The sequence below is a fragment of the Ranitomeya variabilis genome, chromosome 2 (genome assembly GCF_051348905.1).
Source record: "Ranitomeya variabilis isolate aRanVar5 chromosome 2, aRanVar5.hap1, whole genome shotgun sequence".
NCBI lineage: Eukaryota > Metazoa > Chordata > Amphibia > Anura > Dendrobatidae > Ranitomeya > Ranitomeya variabilis.
In genome coordinates, this window is record NC_135233.1 from 80,188,836 (window position 1) to 80,210,350 (window position 21,515).

Sequence of the window (21,515 nt, forward strand, 5' to 3'; positions counted from 1 at the left end):
TCTCATAGAAGCCAAGGCAATAAACGTTTAAAATGTGGCCCTGATGATGATGACAAGGTGCCCTTGACTCACGAAGAGTCAACCTTCAGCAGTCAGGAAAGGAAAACCTCCAGTGGAGGAAATCTCTCGAACAAACCATGGCTGAAGGACTGCCTTTCACTTAGGCTTTGGATGTTCATTGATGACAACAGAGACTGAGCCCGGAATCTGCCTTATTGTGCAGTAGAAAACTCACTTATTCAGTGAGTGGGTCTAGCTGCTGAATGTCCAGTAATGTCATATCCAGTGGTGGAGAACAGAGACCGAGCCCGGAATCTGCCTCGTTCTGCAGTAGGAAACTCACTTATTCAGTAAGTGCATCTAGCTGCTGAATGTCCAGTAATGTCATATCCAGTGGTGGAGAACAGAGACCGAGACTGTAATCTGCCTTGTTCTGCAGTAGGAAACTCACTTATTCAGTAAGTGCATCTAGCTGCTGAATATCCAGTAATGTCATATCCAGTGGTGGAAAACAGAGACCAAGCCCGTAATCTGCCTCGTTCTGCAGTAGGAAACTCACTTATTCAGTAAGTGCATCTAGGTGCTGAATGTCCAGTAAGGTCATATCCAGTGGTGGAGAACAGAGACCGAGCCCGGAATCTGTCTCGTTCTGCAGTAGGAAACTCACTGGTTTTGTGAGTGCATCTAGCTGCGGAATGTCCAGTAATGTCTTGTCCAGTGGTGGAGAACAGAGACCGAGCCTGGAATCTGCCTCTTTCTGCAGTAGGAAACTCACTTATTCAGTGAGGGTTTTTTTTTGTTTTTTTTTCTCTTGATAGTTTTGTGTTTGTGTATTTTTTTTCTTAAAGTATTCACAGGCGGCTGTGGTCCCTGTTGCTTTTTTTTCCCGGGCTGGCGACTGTGGTCCCTGGTGGCTCTGGAAGTATAAAGACCCTTGTAATCTACTATACACATTGAAATGTCAGCTTCATAGAATGCAAGTCTTCACACTCTCCGTCCTTCAGTTCCAGCCTATCCAGTGCAGCCAGCAGATGGTGGCATTTACTTGCAGCTGCTGTGCAATGTTGACTGAATGCATCTTCCATTTGCCACCCCTTTACAACTGAATACAGATTTGATAGAATTTTCATTGAATTGAGATTGAAAGGTCAGTCCAGGGGAAGAAGCACATTTCTCTGATTATATATTGCATTTTCATTTGTATTATTGATTAACAAACTTAAAATTAAAATGACGGTTACTCTTTGAATAATGTGCAATTTATGTTCTAGCAACACTGAAATATATAATGCCACCTAGACTGATATACAACCAGTTCCACATTTTGTGTGCCACTTTTAAATCTTTAATCATCTTCATTTTTTAAAACAACACAAATGTACTCCAATTTACATCTTTGTAAGGAAATATGCTTATAAGCAGCCAGATGTTCAATGACTATATGAAATAATCCCTCCTCACAATGCTATGTATATTCTGCTGTGTTATAAAGATCCATAGAGGCTCAGATACACTGCTACATATTATTCACTGACTTCTTTATTAACTTTATTCAGGATGTTTAATGTAAAAGTTCTCATAGAAGCCAAGGCAATAAACGTTTAAAATGTGGCCCTGATGATGATGACAAGGTGCCCTTGACTCACGAAGAGTCAACCTTCAGCAGTCAGGAAAGGAAAACCCCCAGTGGAGGAAATCTCTCTAACAAACCATGGCTGAAGGACTGCCTTTCACTTAGGCTTTGGGTGTTCATTGATGACAACAGAGACTGAGCCCGGAATCTGCCTTATTGTGCAGTAGAAAACTCACTTATTCAGTGAGTGGGTCTAGCTGCTGAATGTCCAGTAATGTCATATCCAGTGGTGGAGAACAGAGACCGAGCCCGGAATCTGCCTCGTTCTGCAGTAGGAAACTCACTTATTCAGTAAGTGCATCTAGCTGCTGAATGTCCAGTAATGTCATATCCAGTGGTGGAGAACAAAGACCGAGACTGTAATCTGCCTTGTTCTGCAGTAGGAAACTCACTTATTCAGTAAGTGCATCTAGCTGCTGAATATCCAGTAATGTCATATCCAGTGGTGGAGAACAGAGACCGAGCCCGGAATCTGTCTCGTTCTGCAGTAGGAAACTCACTGGTTTTGTGAGTGCATCTAGCTGCGGAATGTCCAGTAATGTCTTGTCCAGTGGTGGAGAACAGAGTCCGAGCCCGTAATCTGCCTCGTTCTGCAGTAGGAAACTCACTTATTCAGTGAGCAGTGAGGGTTTTTTTTTGTTTTTTTTTCTCTTGATAGTTTTGTGTTTGTGTATTTTTTTTCTTAAAGTATTCACAGGCGGCTGTGGTCCCTGTTGCTTTTTTTTCCCGGGCTGGTGACTGTGGTCCCTGGTGGCTCTGGAAGTATAAAGACCCTTGTAATCTACTATAGACATTGAAATGTCAGCTTCATAGAATGCAAGTCTTCACACTCTCCGTCCTTCAGTTCCAGCCTATCCAGTGCAGCCAGCAGATGGTGGCATTTACTTGCAGCTGCTGTGCAATGTTGACTGAATGCATCTTCCATTTGCCACCCCTTTACAACTGAATACAGATTTGATAGAATTTTCATTGAATTGAGATTGAAAGGTCAGTCCAGGGGAAGAAGCACATTTCTCTGATAATATATTGCATTTTCATTTGTATTATTGATTAACAAACTTAAAATTAAAATGATGGTTACTCTTTGAATAATGTGCAATTTATGTTCTAGCAACATTGAAGTATATAATGCCACCTAGACTGATATACAACCAGTTCCACATTTTGTGTGCCACTTTTAAATCTTTAATCATCTTCATTTAAAAAAAAAAAAACAAATGTACCCCAATTTACATCTTTGTAAGGAAATATGCTTATAAGCAGCCAGATGTTCAATGACTATATGAAATAATCCCTCCTCACAATGCTATGTATATTCTGCTGTGTTATAAAGATCCATAGAGGCTCAGATACACTGCTACATATTATTCACTGACTTCTTTATTAACTTTATTCAGGATGTTTAATGTAAAAGTTCTCATAGAAGCCAAAGCAATAAACGTTTAAAATGTGGCCCTGATGATGATGACAAGGTGCCCTTGACTCACGAAGAGTCAACCTTCAGCAGTCAGGAAAGGAAAACCCCCAGTGGAGGAAATCTCTCTAACAAACCATGGCTGAAGGACTGCCTTTCACTTAGGCTTTGGGTGTTCATTGGTGACAACAGAGACCGAGCCCAGAATCTGCCTTATTGTGCAGTAGAAAACTCACTTATTCAGTGAGTGCGTCTAGCTGCTGAATGTCCAGTAATGTCATATCCAGTGGTGGAGAACAGAGACCGAGCCCTGAATCTGGCTCTTTCTGCAGTAGGAAACTCACTTATTCAGTGAGTGCATCTAGCTGCGGAATGTCCAGTAATGTCTTATCCAATGGTGGAGAACAGAGACCGAGCCTGGAATCTGCCTCTTTCTGCAGTAGGAAACTCACTTATTCAGTGAGTGCATCTAGCTGCGGAATGTCCAGTAATGTCTTATCCAATGGTGGAGAACAGAGACTGAGCCTGGAATCTGCCTCGTTCTGCAGTAGGAAACTCACTTATTCAGTAAGTGCATCTAGCTGCTAAATGTCCTGTAATGTCATATCCAGTGATGGAGAACAGAGACCGAGCCCGGAATCTGCCTCGTTCTGCAGTAGGAAACTCACTGGTTTTGTGAGTGCATCTAGCTGCGGAATGTCCAGTAATGTCATATCCAGTGGTGGAGAACAGAGACCGAGCCTGGAATCTGCCTCGTTCTGCAGTAGGAAACTCACTGGTTTTGTGAGTGCATCTAGCTGCGGAATGTCCAGTAATGTCATATCCAGTGGTGTAGAATGTTCCAGTAATGTCATATCCAGTGGTGGAGAACAGAGACCGAGCCCGGAATCTGCCTCTCCTTGCTGATGTAAAGTCGTCTCTAGCTGGATCCCATGTTCTTTGTAGGTTCACAGCGAGACCCCGCCCTGCCTCACCTGCAAAATAAGTGTCCAACATTAGCAAAACAGTAAAGATGACTATATGGATATGGAGACAGATTTTAATGAGCAAGACAGCTGGAAAAGTATATATGTCATTGATTATTTCCAGATTATATTGCTTGTGGAGAACAAGAAGTTGGCATATGGAGACTTAAAGGCCATGCAATGCTTCCCAGGGAATCTGAATAAGTAAATAGCCTCTTCAGAGAGGAAAAGAACGAGAACTCGCTCAAATTCCCAGTCAAGAATTGTCTATAAGAAGAAACCTAAACCCTTAAACTTCATGTCAGACGTCTCTCACGCAGGAAAATCAGATCTCCTGCTTTACACTGATGAGAAGCAAACATCCCGAAACACATATCTGCAATGGGAATTTCTGCTTTGGCTTCGTTTCGTAAGTTATGTGGCAAGGTTTTTAAAAAAATGATATTCAGAGATTAGAGTCAATTCAAAGGTGGGAAATTAGATTATTACATGGGATGGAAGGCCTCTCATATGATAAGAGGTGGAAAAGTTGGGTTTTTACATGAGATTTCATTAACATATATAAATGTATGTGTGGCCAATACAAAGGTTTAGCATATGACTTATTCCTTTCAAGGACCATACTTTCGACTAGGGGGCTCTCATTACCGATGGAAGAAAGACAATAACTGCAGCTAATTAGGAAAGTGTTCTTTATAGTTAGAGCAGTCAGACTTTGGAATGCCGACTACAAGAGGTAGTAATGGCAGACACTATAGCAGCTTTTAAAAATGAGGTGGATGATTTCCTCAAAAGACATAACGTGGATTATAGTTAATTTAGTGACAAAATGCACAATTGGTGGAGAAAGGTTGAACTTGATGGACCTAAGTCATTTTCAACCTATGAAAAAATGCATAAGCAACAAGCAACACATCAGAAAAAGAACACAGCCCCACTATAGCTTAGAGCAGGTTTCTCAATGTGTGAGATGTGAGGATACAGCCCTAATCTCCTGGTCTAACATTCTGCATGAGGCAGTGAGGAGGCAGAGGCAGCACAACTGAGTTTATCTGTGTCACATTACAAACCCTTCTATTGACTTTCAGACTTATTTGATAGATGGTGATAGTCACCATCTCTGCTGTCCTGCCTTTCCCCCACACTGTCCAGAGATTCATCAGTCATCACACTAATGTCTAATGCAAAATTTAAAAAAATAACAAAATCATTTTATTTCACTCTGCAGTCACTATTACATCATGTGACCAGTTGAACCAGAAAACTTTGGGGAAAAGTCCTCTTTAAACTGCAAATCAATAACATATTGCTATAAAGTGTTTCTTTTATGCAAGCAAAGAAAGTTAAAATAACAGCTGTTTTGGTTTTTTGGGGGGTGGGTGATGTCAGCAATCTTTTCTATCAGGGTTGAGACAAAATTAACTTACTGTCAGGAGCGGTGACCATGTCCTCATCTGGGCCCATAATGATTACTTCATCACCGGCATCAGGCATAGGGATCATGGTGTTTTTGAGGATATCTCTCTTTTCCTCATGCTTTCCTATAATGTAGAATATTGAAATTAGTATTAAAAGCTTCCCACACAAAAGCTTCCATATGTTTAATGAAAAAAAAAAAAAATTAAACATTGGCTCAGTGGTTAGCACTACCGTCTTACAGCACTGAGGTCCTTGGTTAAAATTCCACTATGGACAACGTTTGCAAGGAGTTTGTGTGGGTTTCCTCTTGGTTCTTCCCACACTCTAAAAAAATACTGATGTTGAATCTTCATTGTAAGCCATAATGGGGACTGTGATAGCAATGTAAGTAAAGCATTAAAGGGAACATGTCACCCCCAAAATCGAAGGTGAGCTAAGCTCACCGGCATCAGGGGCTTATCTACAGCATTCTGGAATGCTGTAGATAAGCCCCTGATGTATCCTGAAAGATGAGAAAAAGAGGTTAGATTATACTCACCCAGGGGCGGTCCCGCTGCAGTACGGGCCGATGGGCGTCGCGGTTTAGTCCAGGGCCATAAATGCAGTTTAAATTGAGCAAATTTTACCACTGTAATGGAGAACAATATGTTATGAAAAAACTGTCTCAGAATCGGTGGGATTTGTTGAAGCGTTTAAGAGTTATTACCACATAAAGTGACACTGGTCAGAATGAAAAAAATTGGCCTTGTCATGAAGGCAAAAAAGGCTCTGGCGCGAAATGGTTAAGAGACCATTTTTTAAAAAGATGTTCTTCTATTAATTATATAACAAATGACCCCAGTGTAAGTCATCGACGTCATAAAGCGGACTGTTACCAAGTTATAAAAATGGAAAACAATAACTATTTGCATATAGATTTTATAGTCTTGTCCAGGGTTAGAAAAATATAATTGGTTTGTTTGAAAAATAAGACCACCCCTGTCTACAGGTTGTGCCTGGTATTGTAGCTCAGCTCCAGTGAAGAGAATGCTACAGAGCTGCAATACCATGAACAAGTTGAAGTTTTGAAAGCACAGTTTTTTGTTTTTTTATGGCAGCCCTGTTTTTCTTATCCTGGAGAACTGCTTTAGTGTCAGATTGGTTAGGCTGTACTTACCAAGAGGTTTAGCAGTAGTCACTCTGTCTCCATCAGTAGAACATCAAGATTCATCATTTCTAGGGTTGAGCTAAACGGATCGGACTTTTTCAAAAATCGCCGACTTTCAGCAAAGTCGGGTTTCATGAAACCCAAACCAATCCCACTGTGGGATCGGCCATGCGGTCGGCAATCTTCGCGCCAAAGTCGCGTTTCATTTGACGCTTTCCCCGCCATTTTTCAGCCAATGAAGGAGTGTGGGCAGCGTGATGACATAGGTTCCGGCTTGCTTTCTGCGGCGTCACAGGGGGTAAAACCGCCATATTACCGTTTGGGATATAGCGATTTCCACAGTCCAACACAACCTTTGCTGGGACGAGAGAGAGAGAGAGCTATGGATGGATCCCCGACTTTGCGCGATAATCGGACGATTTCACTTGACTCGACTTTTGACAAAGTCGGGTTTCGCGAAACCCGACTCGATCCTAAAAAAGTAAAAGTCGCTCAACCCTAATCATTTCCCTTGGATTTATCCTTTTTCATAAATATTTAAAATAGTTAAATATAAGGTATATTGTGAATTAGAAAGTAACATTTCTTTATTCTGCAGAATGAAATATAGACTCATATGTTTCTTCATTCATCATTTTGTCTCTTACATTCTGTAGAAACATTGTCAATTACAATTGTCAAGTACAATTTTGGTATTTATCAACCATTTTTCATGTACATGAAAGTTCAATATGTGTGGATCGTACTGGATTGTAAGGAAATATGAAGATTAGCCATGAGTGGATTTATTTGAGTGGAATTGAATTCTGCTCATATTTACAAAAGTCAGAATTTTGGAGAACACAGATGTTTTGTAATTCACTCCACGCGAATAAAGCAAAGTAGAAGCTAGCTCCAGCCTCCAGCTTGTGGAACAGTAGAGCGCTGGCAAAAAGTTTAGCTCTCCTCTCTGACCGACTTCTGTTGCTTTATTCTCGATGGCCAGTTTTCCACACTACCATTTTACCGCGCCTCTGGCCAAGTGTTCCCTTTGGATTGGAACTTTGGCTACAAGCGGTCCCCGAAAGGTCTTTGCTCATGCAATCCCCTACCAAGAGCCAAGACTGTGCCGGAGTTGCAGCAGAGAGCAATAGGGGCTTCCGGAGAGGGGCTAGGTGATGTATGAACTATATTTTCTTCTTATATCCTCCATTTATTATGATCTGGGACCCAGAGCATGATAGGGAACAATCAATTTGTGAATAATTTTTTTTTTTTTTTTATAATCTTAATTTAGTGACATTCAGAGTCAAAAGTACAGGTAAACAATACAAGTCAGGTGAATAAATGGCTAGACCATCAACAAACTTTCCATTTTAAGACTTAGGGAAGAGAAGGAGGGATAGGGAGGCAGTAGGAGGGTATGGGGGGAGGGAAAGATTGGGAGGGGAAGAAGAATGGGAAGAAGAAGACAACAACAGCTATCTGGTTCCAGAGAGTAATAATGGAATAGTAAAACAAAGTAAAAGATACAATCCGATCAGTGTGCGGCGGAAAAAGGCGAAATCTATTCTATATCAAACGTTCCAGATGAAACACAGTAAAAGAATACAACGGCTAATAGGTCAAAGGTTTAGCAAATCTCTCCAAGGGGTCCATCTCTTAATATATAAAAATATATAAATCATGTTTGCCTGTCTCCCAGCTAGAGAGCTCCTCCAGACGAGAAATTTGGTTAACCTTGGAGGACCACTCTGTCCAAGTGGGGGGGGGGACTCGTCCTTCCAATGAAGAGTAATTAGATACTTGGCAGCACAAATCATTAGAAGGAGGAGGCGGTATTTTTTGGGTCTAAAATTTTGGTTTGAGCAAGAAAGTAAAACTTTCATTGCTTGAAGGTTGGTTTTAATTATTTGTAGTTTCCGGAGAGTGTTATTTATATCCTTCCAATATTGTTTATTTTTAAGCAGTCCCAGAATATGTGCGTGTGATGTCCCAAAGAATTATGGCATCGCCAGCATAGATTGGAATCTGCGAGCCCTAAATGGTGTAGTTTAGCTGGGGTTAGATGCCACCTAGTTAATATTTTGTAAGAATTTTCCTGAAGTAGGATGCATCTGGAGAAGCCTCTTGCATGCGTCAGGATTTTAGCTCTTTGAGTTTCTGTGAGGTTAATATTAAGTTCCAATTCCTAAGAGTGAATAAAGGAGGGTTTTGATTTCTCCGATGGGGTAGTAAGTTGCCAATAAATGTGGGAGATATTCTTAATTTTTGGGTGAGGAGCTTTAGCTAAAATGTCTATCTAGGACAAGTTCGGCTTGGTTGGGAACTTTCGTCTAAATTGGTTGAGAGTTCTTTTAATATGTTGTGTCTGAAGAAAATTGTTTGGGCGGTTAAGTGAAGTTGTAGGCCAGGTTCCCCCATGAAGAATTTCGTTATTATAGTAACTATTTAAAGATTCCTTCGGCAGAGAGGACCAGAGCCCATATGGGTCTCGAAAATCGGGGTCAAGAAGGAAAGGGATGGTGCAAATGGGTGCTAGTATAGAGGGGAAGGTGTCTGCGGGAAGCTCGTTGTTCGCTAGACGTTTGGTTTGGAGAGTAGTTAAGGTCACCTCATCAAGTCTAAGGTGAGAAGGGGGTCTGGCTAGCGACCAAAGGTAGGGAATACCTTCAGAACCCAGTAATGCTAAATCAGTGCTATTTGGGTCCCCATTACCAACACTTGACACTATTTTTAGCCATCTACAAAGATGTACAGCTTTGAAATATAGGGTGAGATCTGGGGCACCCAGACCGCCTGATGAGCATGGGTGGGAGAGGAATTTATATGGCAGTCTGGCTGGTTTTTTGTTCCAGATGAATTTCGAAATTATAGATTTTAGATACCTGAAAAAGGTCTGCGGAACATTAATGGGGATCATGCAAAATGTATATAGGATTATCGGCATTATATATGCTTTAAAAATATTTATACGTCCCATCCAAGAGAGCGTAGGTAGGTTATAGGCCTTCGTCAAACTTTCAACTTTTTTAAGGAGTGTATTATAGTTAGCTTGAAAGAGATTATTAGGGTCTCTCGTTATCATGGTTCCCAAATATTTTATGGAGCTAGAGGCCCATGAAAGTGGGGTGAGGAGCGCAGGGCAGTTAGTTGGGAGTGAGGGAGGGAGATGTTCAAGGCTTCGGATTTTGAGGTATTGATTTTAAAATTGGATATCTGTCCGAACTGTTAAAAGATATCTAGTATGGCAGGGAACGCATGGAACGGGTTAGTAATCAAGAAGAGTAGATCATCAGCGAATGCTAACGTTTTTAATTCTAGAGGGCCTACCCTTAATCCCATTATAGAGGGTTCCTGTCTAATTCTCTGTAAGAGTGTTTCAATAACCAAGACAAACAGAGAAGGAGACAATGGGCACCCCTGTCTAGTGCCGTTATTTATATCGAAACTATTTGAAAGGGTGCCGTATATTCTCACTCTTGCCGTAGGCTGGGAGTAAAGGGAAAAAACCGCATGGACTAATTGAGGAGGATAGCCAAACTTGAGCATCACCTGTTCCATGTACCTCCAACTCACTCTGTCGAAGGCTTTTTTAGCATCCGTAGAGAGGAGGGTCAGGGGGATCCCCCTGTTCCGAGCAATTGTAATGGATTGGATAATTTTGACCGAGTTATCCTTACCCTCCCGTCCCCTCACAAACCCAACTTGGTCAGAATGGATAAGCTTGGGTAAAATGGTACTTAGTCTGTTTGCCAAAATTTTGGCCCACAGTTTTGTGTCTGCGTTAGGCAAGGATATTGGTCTGTAGCTAGCACAGGAGGTGAGGTCCTTTCCCTCCTTCGGGATAACTGATATAAAAGCCTCCAAGGATTGTTTGGGCAAGAGTTGGCCCTCCAGATACGAATTAAAGAGCAGAGTCAGGTGAGGCAATAAGCGTTTAAGAAACTTTTTATAGTAGATGATAGGAAGGCCATCTGGCCCTGGAGCTTTCCCATTAGCGATTGTTGCCAAAGTGTCTGATATTTCTTTGGGAGAGATAGGAGCTACTAACGTTAGGGAATCGTTTAAGAGAACCTTGGGAAGTTTAAGGGGTGTCAAAAATTCGTTTCTTTTACTAGAGGTCTCTGAGGGTTCTTTTATGTTTATGGGTTTGGGTAGATTGTATAGGTCTTCATAGAAGGATCTGAATACCTCAGCAATATCGGCAGTATCGTATTTAGAGGATTTATTTGCAGCTTTAATCTGGTTTACGAACCTCTTCTAATTACGTTTCCTAAGTAGGGAAGTCATGAGTTTACTGCCTCTATTACCATGGAGGTAAAACTTCTGTTTGCATCTCATGTAAATTTTAGCCGATTGTATGTTTAGGAGGTTTTTTAGGGATTGACGTAATTTTACCAGCTAGGTTTGGATATTATCGCTACGTGATTTTTTGTGTATCTTCTCAAATGTATTGATTTGGTGTAAGAGAGATAAAGTTTGCTTTGTTCAACCTTATGGGCTTCCCACACCACGGGGGGTGGAGGACCTGAGCATGTATTATCCTGGAAAAAATTCTCGAGAGTGTCTGTTAACCTAGAAACGTGCAGGCTAGAATCTAGCAGGGTCTCATTTAGGGTCCAAGATTTCGTAGTCCTAGGGAGAGACACGATGCTCATCTGTAGGAAAATAGGTGCATGGTCTGACAAAAGTATGTTGTCAATTGTTGCTGAATTTATGAGGTGGAGACAAGGCGCTTGGGTAAGGAGGTAGTCAATTCTATGATAGGTATTGTGTGGGGGCGAATAAAATGTTAATCCTTGGTGGCGGGATACAAGGTCCTCCAAGGATCTAATAAATTTAAAGATTGTAGGGAAAGTTGGAGCCGTCTCAGGGCTTGTTGAAAGATAGATGTCTTTCCAGACGAAGTGTCAAGGAACGGGTTAAGAGGAACAGATGTCTTTCCAGACGAAGTGTCAAGGAACGGGTTAAGAGGAACATTGAGATCTCCACCTACCACCACAACACCCTCTGCAAACAGTTTTAGGATATTTAAAGTTTTGCATAGCGAACCCACTTGATTTCTATTGGGGGCGTATAAGTTGCACAGCGTTATTTTGGTGTTGGCCAAAAGGCCTTTAATCATTACAAATCTCCCATCAGCATCAGTCAAAGAGTCTATTAGTTCAAAGGAAACATTTATTTTTGTAACTATACTCACTCCTCTGGAAGCTATGGTATCCAGATGGGAATTGAGATCGGGACATGTCAGGAACCCTTCCTTTTTTGAAGTGAGTTTCCTGTAGGAAAACAATGCTAGCTTTTTTAGAGTTTAAAAATCTCAGAATTTGACCTCTTTTGTTTGGGGAACGCAGACCTTTATCATTAAATGAAGAAACCACTATAGTGGCGGATGGATTAATTGTAGTCATAACTATAACAGTGTGCAGGAAGAGACACCTGAGTCTGTGGACTGAAACAATCAAACATCTCAGTGAACCAGAAAAACAACAAAAACAATGGGAAAAAAGGTGAACACATATATACAAGTATACTACCTATCTGCCGCAGAAGCGGGGGCTGGGAGTACCTCCCACAGCAGATAGGGTGGACACACTCCGAAGCACGAGTGGCAATCTAACATTAGAAAAACTGCATCTGTTACACAAAAACTGATAAACAGTGAAGGCTATCTATGCATTAAGGAAGGCAACGGCGATAGAGATCTTTCATCGCAAGGTTCAAGGCTATCTATGCATTAAGGAAGGCAACGGCGATAGAGATCTTTCATCGCAAGGTTCCGTTTAGACCCGGGATGCTGTTCATGGAGGGCGTTTCTTCTTAACACTAGATCTTCCCTGTCTGGGCGACGCAAGACTTTTAACTGGAGTCCATTCTCCCTGATCTCCAGCAATAGCTTTCCATGGATAAGGGGCATGTGGATCCATATCCAGGGGGTGCCAAGAAGGGACTTCTATTTCGGTCAAGTTGAAAGTATCCCAGACTTTGGAGAGATCTTCCGGGCACCTGACGACCACTTGTTTGCCCCCACCATGTATGGCTAAACCAAAAGGAAAGAGCCATTTGTAAAGAATTTTTTTTCGAGCGTAACGTATCTAGTAGTGGTTTTAGAATTCTGCATTTCATCAGGGTCGACGGTGCAAGGTCTTGGTACAGTTGAATGGGGGAGTTTTCATATGTGAGCGATTTGTTATCTCTGGAGGCCGCCAGGATGGCAGAAGTGTCCAGATAGCTCAGCAAACCACAGATAACATCTCTCGGTGGGTCAGAGGATTTTGGCTTAGGTCTGAGCGATCTGTGGACTCTTTCAATAATGATCTGGTCGCTTTTATCCCTTGGCAGGAGCAGAGCAAATATTTCTCTGGTAGCTTTTTCCAGAATCTCTTGGGAGACACTTTCAGGTAGACCTTTGATCCTGATATTCTTCCTACGGCTCCGGTTCTCCTGGTCTTCCAAAGCAAGCGCAGCATTATTTAGTTGCATTCTGTGGTAGTCCAGGTGGTCCTTCATATTGTTTGAATGGTTAATAAGCGAAGCCTGTGAAGCCTCCAGAGATTCGACTCTGTTACCTATGTGTGAGAGGTCAGCCCTCATACCTGCTATTTCAGCAATTAGAGGCTTCATAGCTTGAGCCAGAGACCTTTTGAGGAAGGATCTATACATTTTTCCAGAGTCAGCTTGAGGAACGTCACTGCCTGAGGCCTCATCGCTCGAATCGGTTTAGTCAGCCATATGATCTGTTGCAATGCTTGAATGAGGGTTTTTTGGAGTGGCTCTAGCCGTTGCCTTATGTTTAAGAATTTTCTCCATTTCCCCGTGTTTGCCTTGATAAAGGGTTGATGTTAAGCTCTTGGGGCGTACCTTTCCTGTTTTCACCATTATAAATTTATGTGATGCCAAATGGAAGCTTCTTATATCGCCACTCGCGCCCAGGAATGTAGTTTATGATAGCATGTTTGTGGCGTGTGTTTCGATCCAGAATCTCCAAAAACAGACCATTATGTAAAGGTATTCCAGTAGAATATGCCAAACACACAGGGGCTATTTGTAGTATTGCCTTTAAATATCACCTTATAGGCTGTAATCAGACTGCAGTCAAAGGTGGACAGCGTCTAAGGTGGGCAGCGCCTGCCTTTTATAGTTTAAAATGCAAACCAAGGCAGCGGAGAGCAGTTCAGGAATTGGGGTGCGGTGATGCTCCTCACCATGGAACGCTCACAACGTCTCCCGCCATTTCAGGGAACCGAGCCAGAGGAGAGAGGCGAGCAGGGAGGTGGGTCCTTCCTCTACGCAGCGTCCGGGAGCTGCGAGCTGAGACTGTCGGCATGATGGCACTGGCCGCGTGTGGGTATCGAGGTGGGCGGGGCCTTGCCTACCGCCCGTCCACCGCTCCGCTTCTCTCAGCCCGTCGGGAAACATGGGAGCCCCCGTCAGACTCGTCCAGCACCCGCCAGGTCCTGGGCCCCCACCATCCGTGAGCCATGAGCAGGTACCTTGTGTCGCGGGTCACAGGTCCGGCGCAGCCGCTCGGCCGCCACGCGGCTCTCCGGTCGGCTCTCCGGTCTCCCTCGCTGCTCTCTGGTCTCCCTCGCTGCTCTCTCCGGGCACCCGAAGCAACCCCAGCAGCCGACCGAGCCAAGGGGTGAGAGGTGATAGGAGCGACTCTGGCGTCTCGGGTCTAAGTTGCGGGCCCGCCAAGTCCCTGTGCGTGTCGGCGTCTCAGCGTTTCCGTCTCCCAGCCGGTATGAAGGCTGTTGGAGCTACCACAGAGGGACACTGGTACCGAGCCGGGGGTCCTAAACAATTTTCACCCGAGAATCTTTATTTTGAGGCATTAAAATGTGACTGGGATCGGGAGCTCTTGCAGAGCACGTCCGTCCTCGTTCAGTCCCAGGCCGCGCCCCCCTTGTGAAGAATAATTTTGCTGTGAATCAAATCTCTAAATAAAATCTGAATGATTTGGCAGAATTTTGTCAGAGCCTCTCATCTGTAATAAAGATGTAATTTTTTTTACAGACTCCCATGTACAATATAAATCATCCTTTACAATACTCACCTACATATGATGTTACAGATGACACCAATGAATATTCCAAGGAGGTAACTGGTGATGGGAATTACAACATAAATTATGTATTTATTCCAAGGGATGTTTGGAGGAACAATACCATCCACTGAAAAAGAAGAAAGAATATGTATATCATATATATTCAATAACTTGTCTGTAATACACAATGCCATTATTGTCAAAGCAGTCCTATAAAGGGAATCTGTCACCAGGCTTTTGCCATGTTATCTGAGACAACCATAATGTAGAAGCATAGACCTTTATTATAGCGATGTGTCAATTACTGGACTGTTTCAATAGAATCACTGTTTTACCAGCAATTGGTTATCACCACAGGACAACTGGTCTTGCTCCGCCTAGTCCAGCCAGGCCTCCAGCACTGTTTAGCCTCTTTCTGTCAATATAAATGTAAACACAAAGCTGTGGCGGGGTTATACAAGGCTCAAAAACAGCTCTGCTCAATCTGCAGCAGAGAAATCTCTGACTGTATTATGTATTCTATTGGACTGTAGGACTTGGCAAGACGATTAAAAATATAGGACTTTTATTTTGGCAAAATTATGTAGCAGGGATGATGCCATATTAATATACAGTATAATAGATATAATGGACAATATAGAGATCTATCCAGTTGCTTAGGTAGAGGCTGATGTGTCCCGGTAAAAAATTTTGACCTGGGTCCCCACCTGCATATTTCTCAGATGTATGGTCTCTTGTAGCATTCCAGATCCTGTGAAAACATACGTCTTTGCCCCCTCATGTACAATGTCCCCATCCTGTAAGAAAGTCCCCAATTCTGGCCCTTCATATAATATCACACATCCTGGCTCCTTCCTGTAATAATGTCCCCATCCTAACCCATTCCTGTAATAATACTGCGTGCTTTGCTCAACTGAACAAAGCTGAGCTTCAATCTTCAGGCTTTTGGCCTATATCAGATATTAAACTGCATTTGGGCTACTGGTTTGGTTGGGCCTACTAACGGTGTCTGCCGCTGCTTGGTGTTCTCCATTTTACATAGCTGAGGTTCAATCTTCAGGCTTTCGGCCTATATCAGATATTACACTGCATTTGGGCTACTTGTTTGGTTGGGCCTACTAACGGTGTCTGCGGCTGCTTGCCTTTCTCAACTGAACAAAGCTGAGCTTCAATCTTCAGGCTTTTGGCCTATATCAAATATTAAACTGCATTTGTGCTACTGGTTTGGTTGGGCCTACTAACGGTGTCTGCCGCTGCTTGGTGTTCTCCACTTTACAAAGCTGAGCTTCTATCTTCAGGCTTTCGGCCTATATCAGATATTAAACTGCATTTGGCCTACTGGTTTGGTTGGGCCTACTAACGGTGTCTGCAGCTGCTTGGTATTCTCCACTTTACAAAGCTGAGCTTCTATCTTCAGGCTTTCGGCCTATATCAGATATTACACTGCATTTGGGCTACTTGTTTGGTTGGAAGTACTAACAGTGTCTGCGGCTGCTTTCTTTTCTCAACTGAACAAAGCTGAGCTTCAATCTTCAGGCTTTTGGCCTATATCAGATATTAAACTGCATTTGGGCTACTCGTTTGGTTGGGCCTACTAACGGTGTCTGCCGCTTCTTGGTGTTCTCCACTTTGTGTTCTCCACTTTACAAAGCTGAGCTTCAATCTTCAGGCTTTCGGCCTATATCAGATATTACACTGCATTTGGGCTACTTGTTTGGTTGGGCCTACTAACGGTGTCTGCGGCTGCGTGCTTTGGCGCGAAGATCGTGTACCGCATGGCCAATCCCACGCTGGGATCGGGTCGGGTTTCATGAAACCGACTTATGAAAATGACCGATCCGTTTCGCTCAACCCTATAGAGAAGTGTTTATTATCAAAATACTGATTTCTGTGGTTTCTGTTACAGGAAATCATAAAGCTCCTCACGAACCCTTGGCTGAAAAAAGGGACAAGCTCAAAAACATCAAAATCCCTCCCGGTCGGGTTAGGGATATGGTCGCCAAATTCAAGGCATATCAGAACACGATCGTCAACTCTGACAGTAAGTACTCAGGGCTTTTATGACAAATTTAATGGGAAAACGCCTTTATAAAAAAAGTCTCTTAAAGGAAATTGTCAGTGAATAAACCCTAGACATAGAGGTAACTCTTCTGTTTTGGTCCATCTTTTTTATACATCTCTGCACCAGTTAGAGGTTATAACATTTACATGATGTTTATTTTATATATTTATCTCACTTACAGTGGGGAATATAAGTATTTGATGCAAATTATTATGATCTGGGACTGGGGAGAACCCAGAGCATGATAGGGAACAATCAATTTGTGAAGAATATTTTTTTTTTTTTATATTCTTAATTTAGTTACATTCAGAGTCAAAAGTACAGGTAAACAATACAAGTCAGGTGAATAAATGGCTAGACCATCAACAAACTTTCCATTTTAAGACTTAATGTACCGTCACACTAAACGATATCGCTAGCGATCCGTGATGTTGCAGCGTCCTGGCTAGCGATATCGTTTAGTTTGACAGGCAGCAGCGATCTGGATCCTGCTGTGATCGCTGGTCGTTGAACAAAGTTCATAACTTTATTTGGTCGTCAGACCGGCGTGTATCGTCGTGTTTGACACCAAAAGCAACGATACCAGCGATGTTTTACACTGGTAACCAGGGTAAACATCGGGTTACTAAGCGCAGGGCCGCACTTAGTAACCCGATGTTTACCCTGGTTACCAGTGTAAAATGTAAAAAAAACAAACAGTACATACTCACCTTCGCATCCCCCGGCGTCCGCTTCCCACACTGACTGAGCGCCGTAAAGTGAAAGTGAAAGTACAGCACAGCGGTGACGTCACCGCTCTGCTGTTAGGGCCGGCGCTCAGTCAGTGCAGGAAGCGGACGCCGGGGGACGCGAATGTAAGTATGTACTATTTGTTTTTTTTACATTTTACGCTGGTAACCAGGGTAAACATCGGGTTACTAAGCGCGGCCCTGCGCTTAGCAACCCGATGTTTACCCTGGTTACCCGGGGACCTCGGCATCGTTGGTCGCTGGAGAGCGGTCTGTGTGACAGCTCTCCAGCGATCAAACAGCGACGCTGCAGCGATCGGCATCGTTGTCGCTATCGCTGCAGCGTCGCTTAATGTGAAGGTACCTTTAGGGAAGAGAAGGAGAGATAGGGAGGCAGTAGGAGGGTATGGGGGGGGAGGGAAAGATTGGTAGGGGAAGAAGAATGGGAAGAAGAAGACAACAACAGCTATCTGGTTCCAGAGAGTAATAATGGAATAGTAAAACAAAGTAAAAGATACAATCCGATCAGTGTGCGGCGGAAAAAGGCGAAATCTATTCTATATCAAACGTTCCAGATGAAACACAGTAAAAGAATACAACGGCTAATAGGTCAAAGGTTTAGCAAATCTCTCCAAGGGGTCCATCTCTTAATATATAAAAATATATAAATCATGTTTGCCTGTCTCCCAGCTAGAGAGCTCCTCCAGACGAGAAATTTGGTTAACCTTGGAGGACCACTCTGTCCAAGTGGGGGGGGGGACTCGTCCTTCCAATGAAGAGTAATTAGATACTTGGCAGCACAAATCATTAGAAGGAGGAGGCGGTGTTTTTTGGGTCTAAAATTTTGGTTTGAGCAAGAAAGTAAAACTTTCATTGCTTGAAGGTTGGTTTTAATTATTTGTAGTTTCCGGAGAGTGTTATTTATATCCTTCCAATATTGTTTTAATTTTAAGCAGTCCCAGAATATGTGCGTGTGATGTCCCAAAGAATTATGGCATCGCCAGCATAGATTGGAATCTGCGAGCCCTAAATGGTGTGGTTTAGCTGGGGTTAGATGCCACCTAGTTAATATTTTGTAAGAATTTTCCTGAAGTAGGATGCATCTGGAGAAGCCTCTTGCATGCGTCAGGATTTTAGCTCTTTGAGTTTGTGAGGTTAATATTAAGTTCCAATTCCTAAGAGTGAATAATGGAGGGTTTTGATTTCTCCGATGGGGTAGTAAGTTGCCAATAAATGTGGGAGATATTCTTAATTTTTGGGTGAGGAGCTTTAGCTAAAATGTCTATCCAGGAGAAGTTCGGCTTGGTTGGGAACTTTCGTCTAAATTGGTTGAGAGTTCTTTTAATATGTTGTGTCTGAAGAAAATTGTTTGGGCGGTTAAGTGAAGTTGTAGGCCAGGTTCCCCCATGAAGAATTTAGTTATTATAGTAACTATTTAAAGATTCCTTCGGCAGAGAGGACCAGAGCCCATATGGGTCTCAAAAATCGGGGTTAAGAAGGAAAGGGATGGTGCAAATGGGTGCTAGTATAGGGGGGAAGGTGTCTGCGGGAAGCTCGTTGTTCGCTAGACGTTTGATTCGGAGAGTAGTTAAGGTCACCTCATCAAGTCTAAGGTGAGAAGGGGGTCTGGCTAGTGACCAAAGGTAGGGAATACCTTCAGAACCCAGTAATGCTAAATCAGTGCTATTTGGGTCCCCATTACCAACACTTGACACTATTTTTAGCCATCTACAATGATGTACAGCTTTGAAATATAGGGTGAGATCTGGGGCACCCAGACCGCCTGATGAGCATGGGTGGGAGAGGAATTTATATGGCAGTCTGGCTGGTTTTTTGTTCCAGATGAATTTCGAAATTATAGATTTTAGATACCTGAAAAAGGTCTGCGGAACATTAATGGGGATCATGCAAAATGTATATAGGATTATCGGCATTATATATGCTTTAAAAATATTTATACGTCCCATCCAAGAGAGCGTAGGTAGGTTATAGGCCTTCGTCAAACTTTTAACTTTTTTAAGGAGTGTATTATAGTTAGCTTGAAAGAGATTATTAGGGTCTCTCGTTATCATGGTTCCCAAATATTTTATGGAGCTAGAGGCCCATGAAAGTGGGGTGAGGGAGCGCAGGGCAGTTAGTTGGGAGTGAGGGAGGGAGATGTTCAAGGCTTCGGATTTTGAGGTATTGATTTTAAAATTGGATATCTGTCCGAACTGTTGAAAGATATCTAGTATGGCCGGGAACGCATGGAAAGGGTTAGTAATCAAGAAGAGTAGATCATCAGCGAATGCTAACGTTTTTAATTCTAGAGGGCCTACCCTTAATCCCATTATAGAGGGTTCCTGTCTAATTCTCTGTAAGAGTGTTTCAATAACCAAGACAAACAGAGAAGGAGACAATGGGCACCCCTGTCTAGTGCCGTTATTTATGTCGAAACTATTTGAAAGGGTGCCGTTTATTCTCACTCTTGCCGTAGGCTGGGAGTAAAGGGAAAAAACCGCATGGACAAATTGAGGAGGATAGCCAAACTTGAGCATCACCTGTTCCATGTACCTCTAACTCAGCATCCGTAGAGAGCAGGGTCGGGGGATCCCCCTGTTCTGAGCAAATGTAATGGATTGGATAATATTGACCGAGTTATCCTTACCCTCCCGTCCCCTCACAAACCCAACTTGGTCAGAATGGATAAGCTTGGGTAAAATGGTACTTAGTCTGTTTGCCAAAATTTTGGCCCACAGTTTTGTGTCTGCGTTAGGCAAGGATATTGGTCTGTAGCTAGCACAGGAGGTGAGGTCCTTTCCCTCCTTCGGGATAACTGATTTAAAAGCCTCCAAGGATTGTTTGGGCAAGAGTTGGCCCTCCAGATACAAATTAAAGAGCAGAGTCAGGTGAGGCAATAAGCGTTTAAGAAACTTTTATAGTAGATGATAGGAAAGGCCATCTGGCCCTGGAGCTTTCCCATTAGCGATTGTTGCCAAAGTCTCTGATATTTCTTTGGGAGAGATAGGAGCTATTAACGTTAGGGAATCGTTTAAGAGAACCTTGGGAAGTTTAAGGGGTGTCAAAAATTTGTTTATTTTACTAGAGGTCTCTGAGGGTTCTTTTATGTTTATGGGGTTGGGTAGATTGTATAGGTCTTCATAGAAGGATCTGAATACCTCAGCAATATCGGCAGTATCGTATTTAGAGGATTTATTTGCAGCTTTAATCTGGTTTACGAACCTCTTCTCATTACGTTTCCTAAGTAGGGAAGTCATGAGTTTACTGCCTCTATTACCATGGAGGTAAAACTTCTGTTTGCATCTCATGTAAATTTTAGCCGATTGTATGTTTAGGAGGTTTTTTAGGGATTGACGTAATTTTACCAGCTCGGTTTGGATATTGTCGCTACGTGATTTTTTGTGTATCTTCTCAAATGTATTGATTTGGTGTAAGAGAGATAAAGTTTGCTTTGTTCTTTCTTTTTTGACAAAAGACCCAAGGGAGATGAGCTCCCCTCTCGTAACAACCTTATGGGCTTCCCACACCATGGGGGGTGGAGGACCTGAGCATGTTTTATCCTGGAAAAAAATTCTCGAGAGTGTCTGTTAACCTAGAAATGTGCAGGCTAGAATCTAGCAGGGTCTCATTTAGGGTCCAAGATTTCGTAGTCCTAGGGAGAGACGCGATGCTCATCTCCAGGAAAATAGGTGCATGGTCTGACAAAAGTATGTTGTCAATTGTTGCTGAATTTATGAGGTGGAGACAAGGCGCTTGGGTAAGGAGGTAGTCAATTCTATGATAGGTATTGTGTGGGGGCGAATAAAATGTTAATCCTTGGTGGCGGGATACAAGGTCCTCCATGGATCTAATAAATTTAAAGATTGTAGGGAAAGTTGGAGCCATCTCAGGGCTTTTTGAGAGATAGATGTCTTTCCAGACGAAGTGTCAAGGAACAGGTTAAGAGGAACATTGAGATCTCCACCTACCACCACGACACCCTCTGCAAACAGTTTTAGGATATTTAAAGTTTTGCATAGCCAACCCACTTGATTTGTATTGGGGGCGTATAAGTTGCACAGCGTTATTTTGGTGTTGGCCAAAAGGCCTTTAATCATTACAAATCTCCCATCAGCATC

General features: G+C 42.7%; 1 protein-coding gene and 1 long non-coding RNA gene across 5 annotated transcripts in view; one reads left to right on the forward strand and one right to left on the reverse strand.

The window, feature by feature from the left end:
• Nucleotides 1–21,515, forward strand: part of LOC143804470 (uncharacterized) — a 154,089-nt gene that overhangs the window by 104,674 nt on the left and 27,900 nt on the right. For 2 of the 3 annotated variants that reach the window (XM_077282589.1, XM_077282590.1), the window contains exon 2: nucleotides 16,514–16,648. The exons of the other annotated variant lie outside the window; for it this stretch is intronic. In XM_077282589.1, the coding sequence (XP_077138704.1) occupies nucleotides 16,514–16,648 (135 nt within the window). The remainder of the gene's footprint in view (nucleotides 1–16,513; nucleotides 16,649–21,515) is intronic. 3 annotated transcript variants of the gene reach the window in all.
• Nucleotides 5,440–11,794, reverse strand: LOC143804471 (uncharacterized). Of its 2 annotated transcripts, none has more exons than XR_013221031.1 (3): nucleotides 11,761–11,794; nucleotides 5,663–6,936; nucleotides 5,440–5,553 (listed from the first exon to the last, which is right to left on the reverse strand). It is a non-coding gene; the product is annotated as an uncharacterized LOC143804471 (long non-coding RNA). The 2 variants fall into 2 exon arrangements; XR_013221030.1 differs by having other exon boundaries at nucleotides 5,446–5,553; nucleotides 5,671–6,936.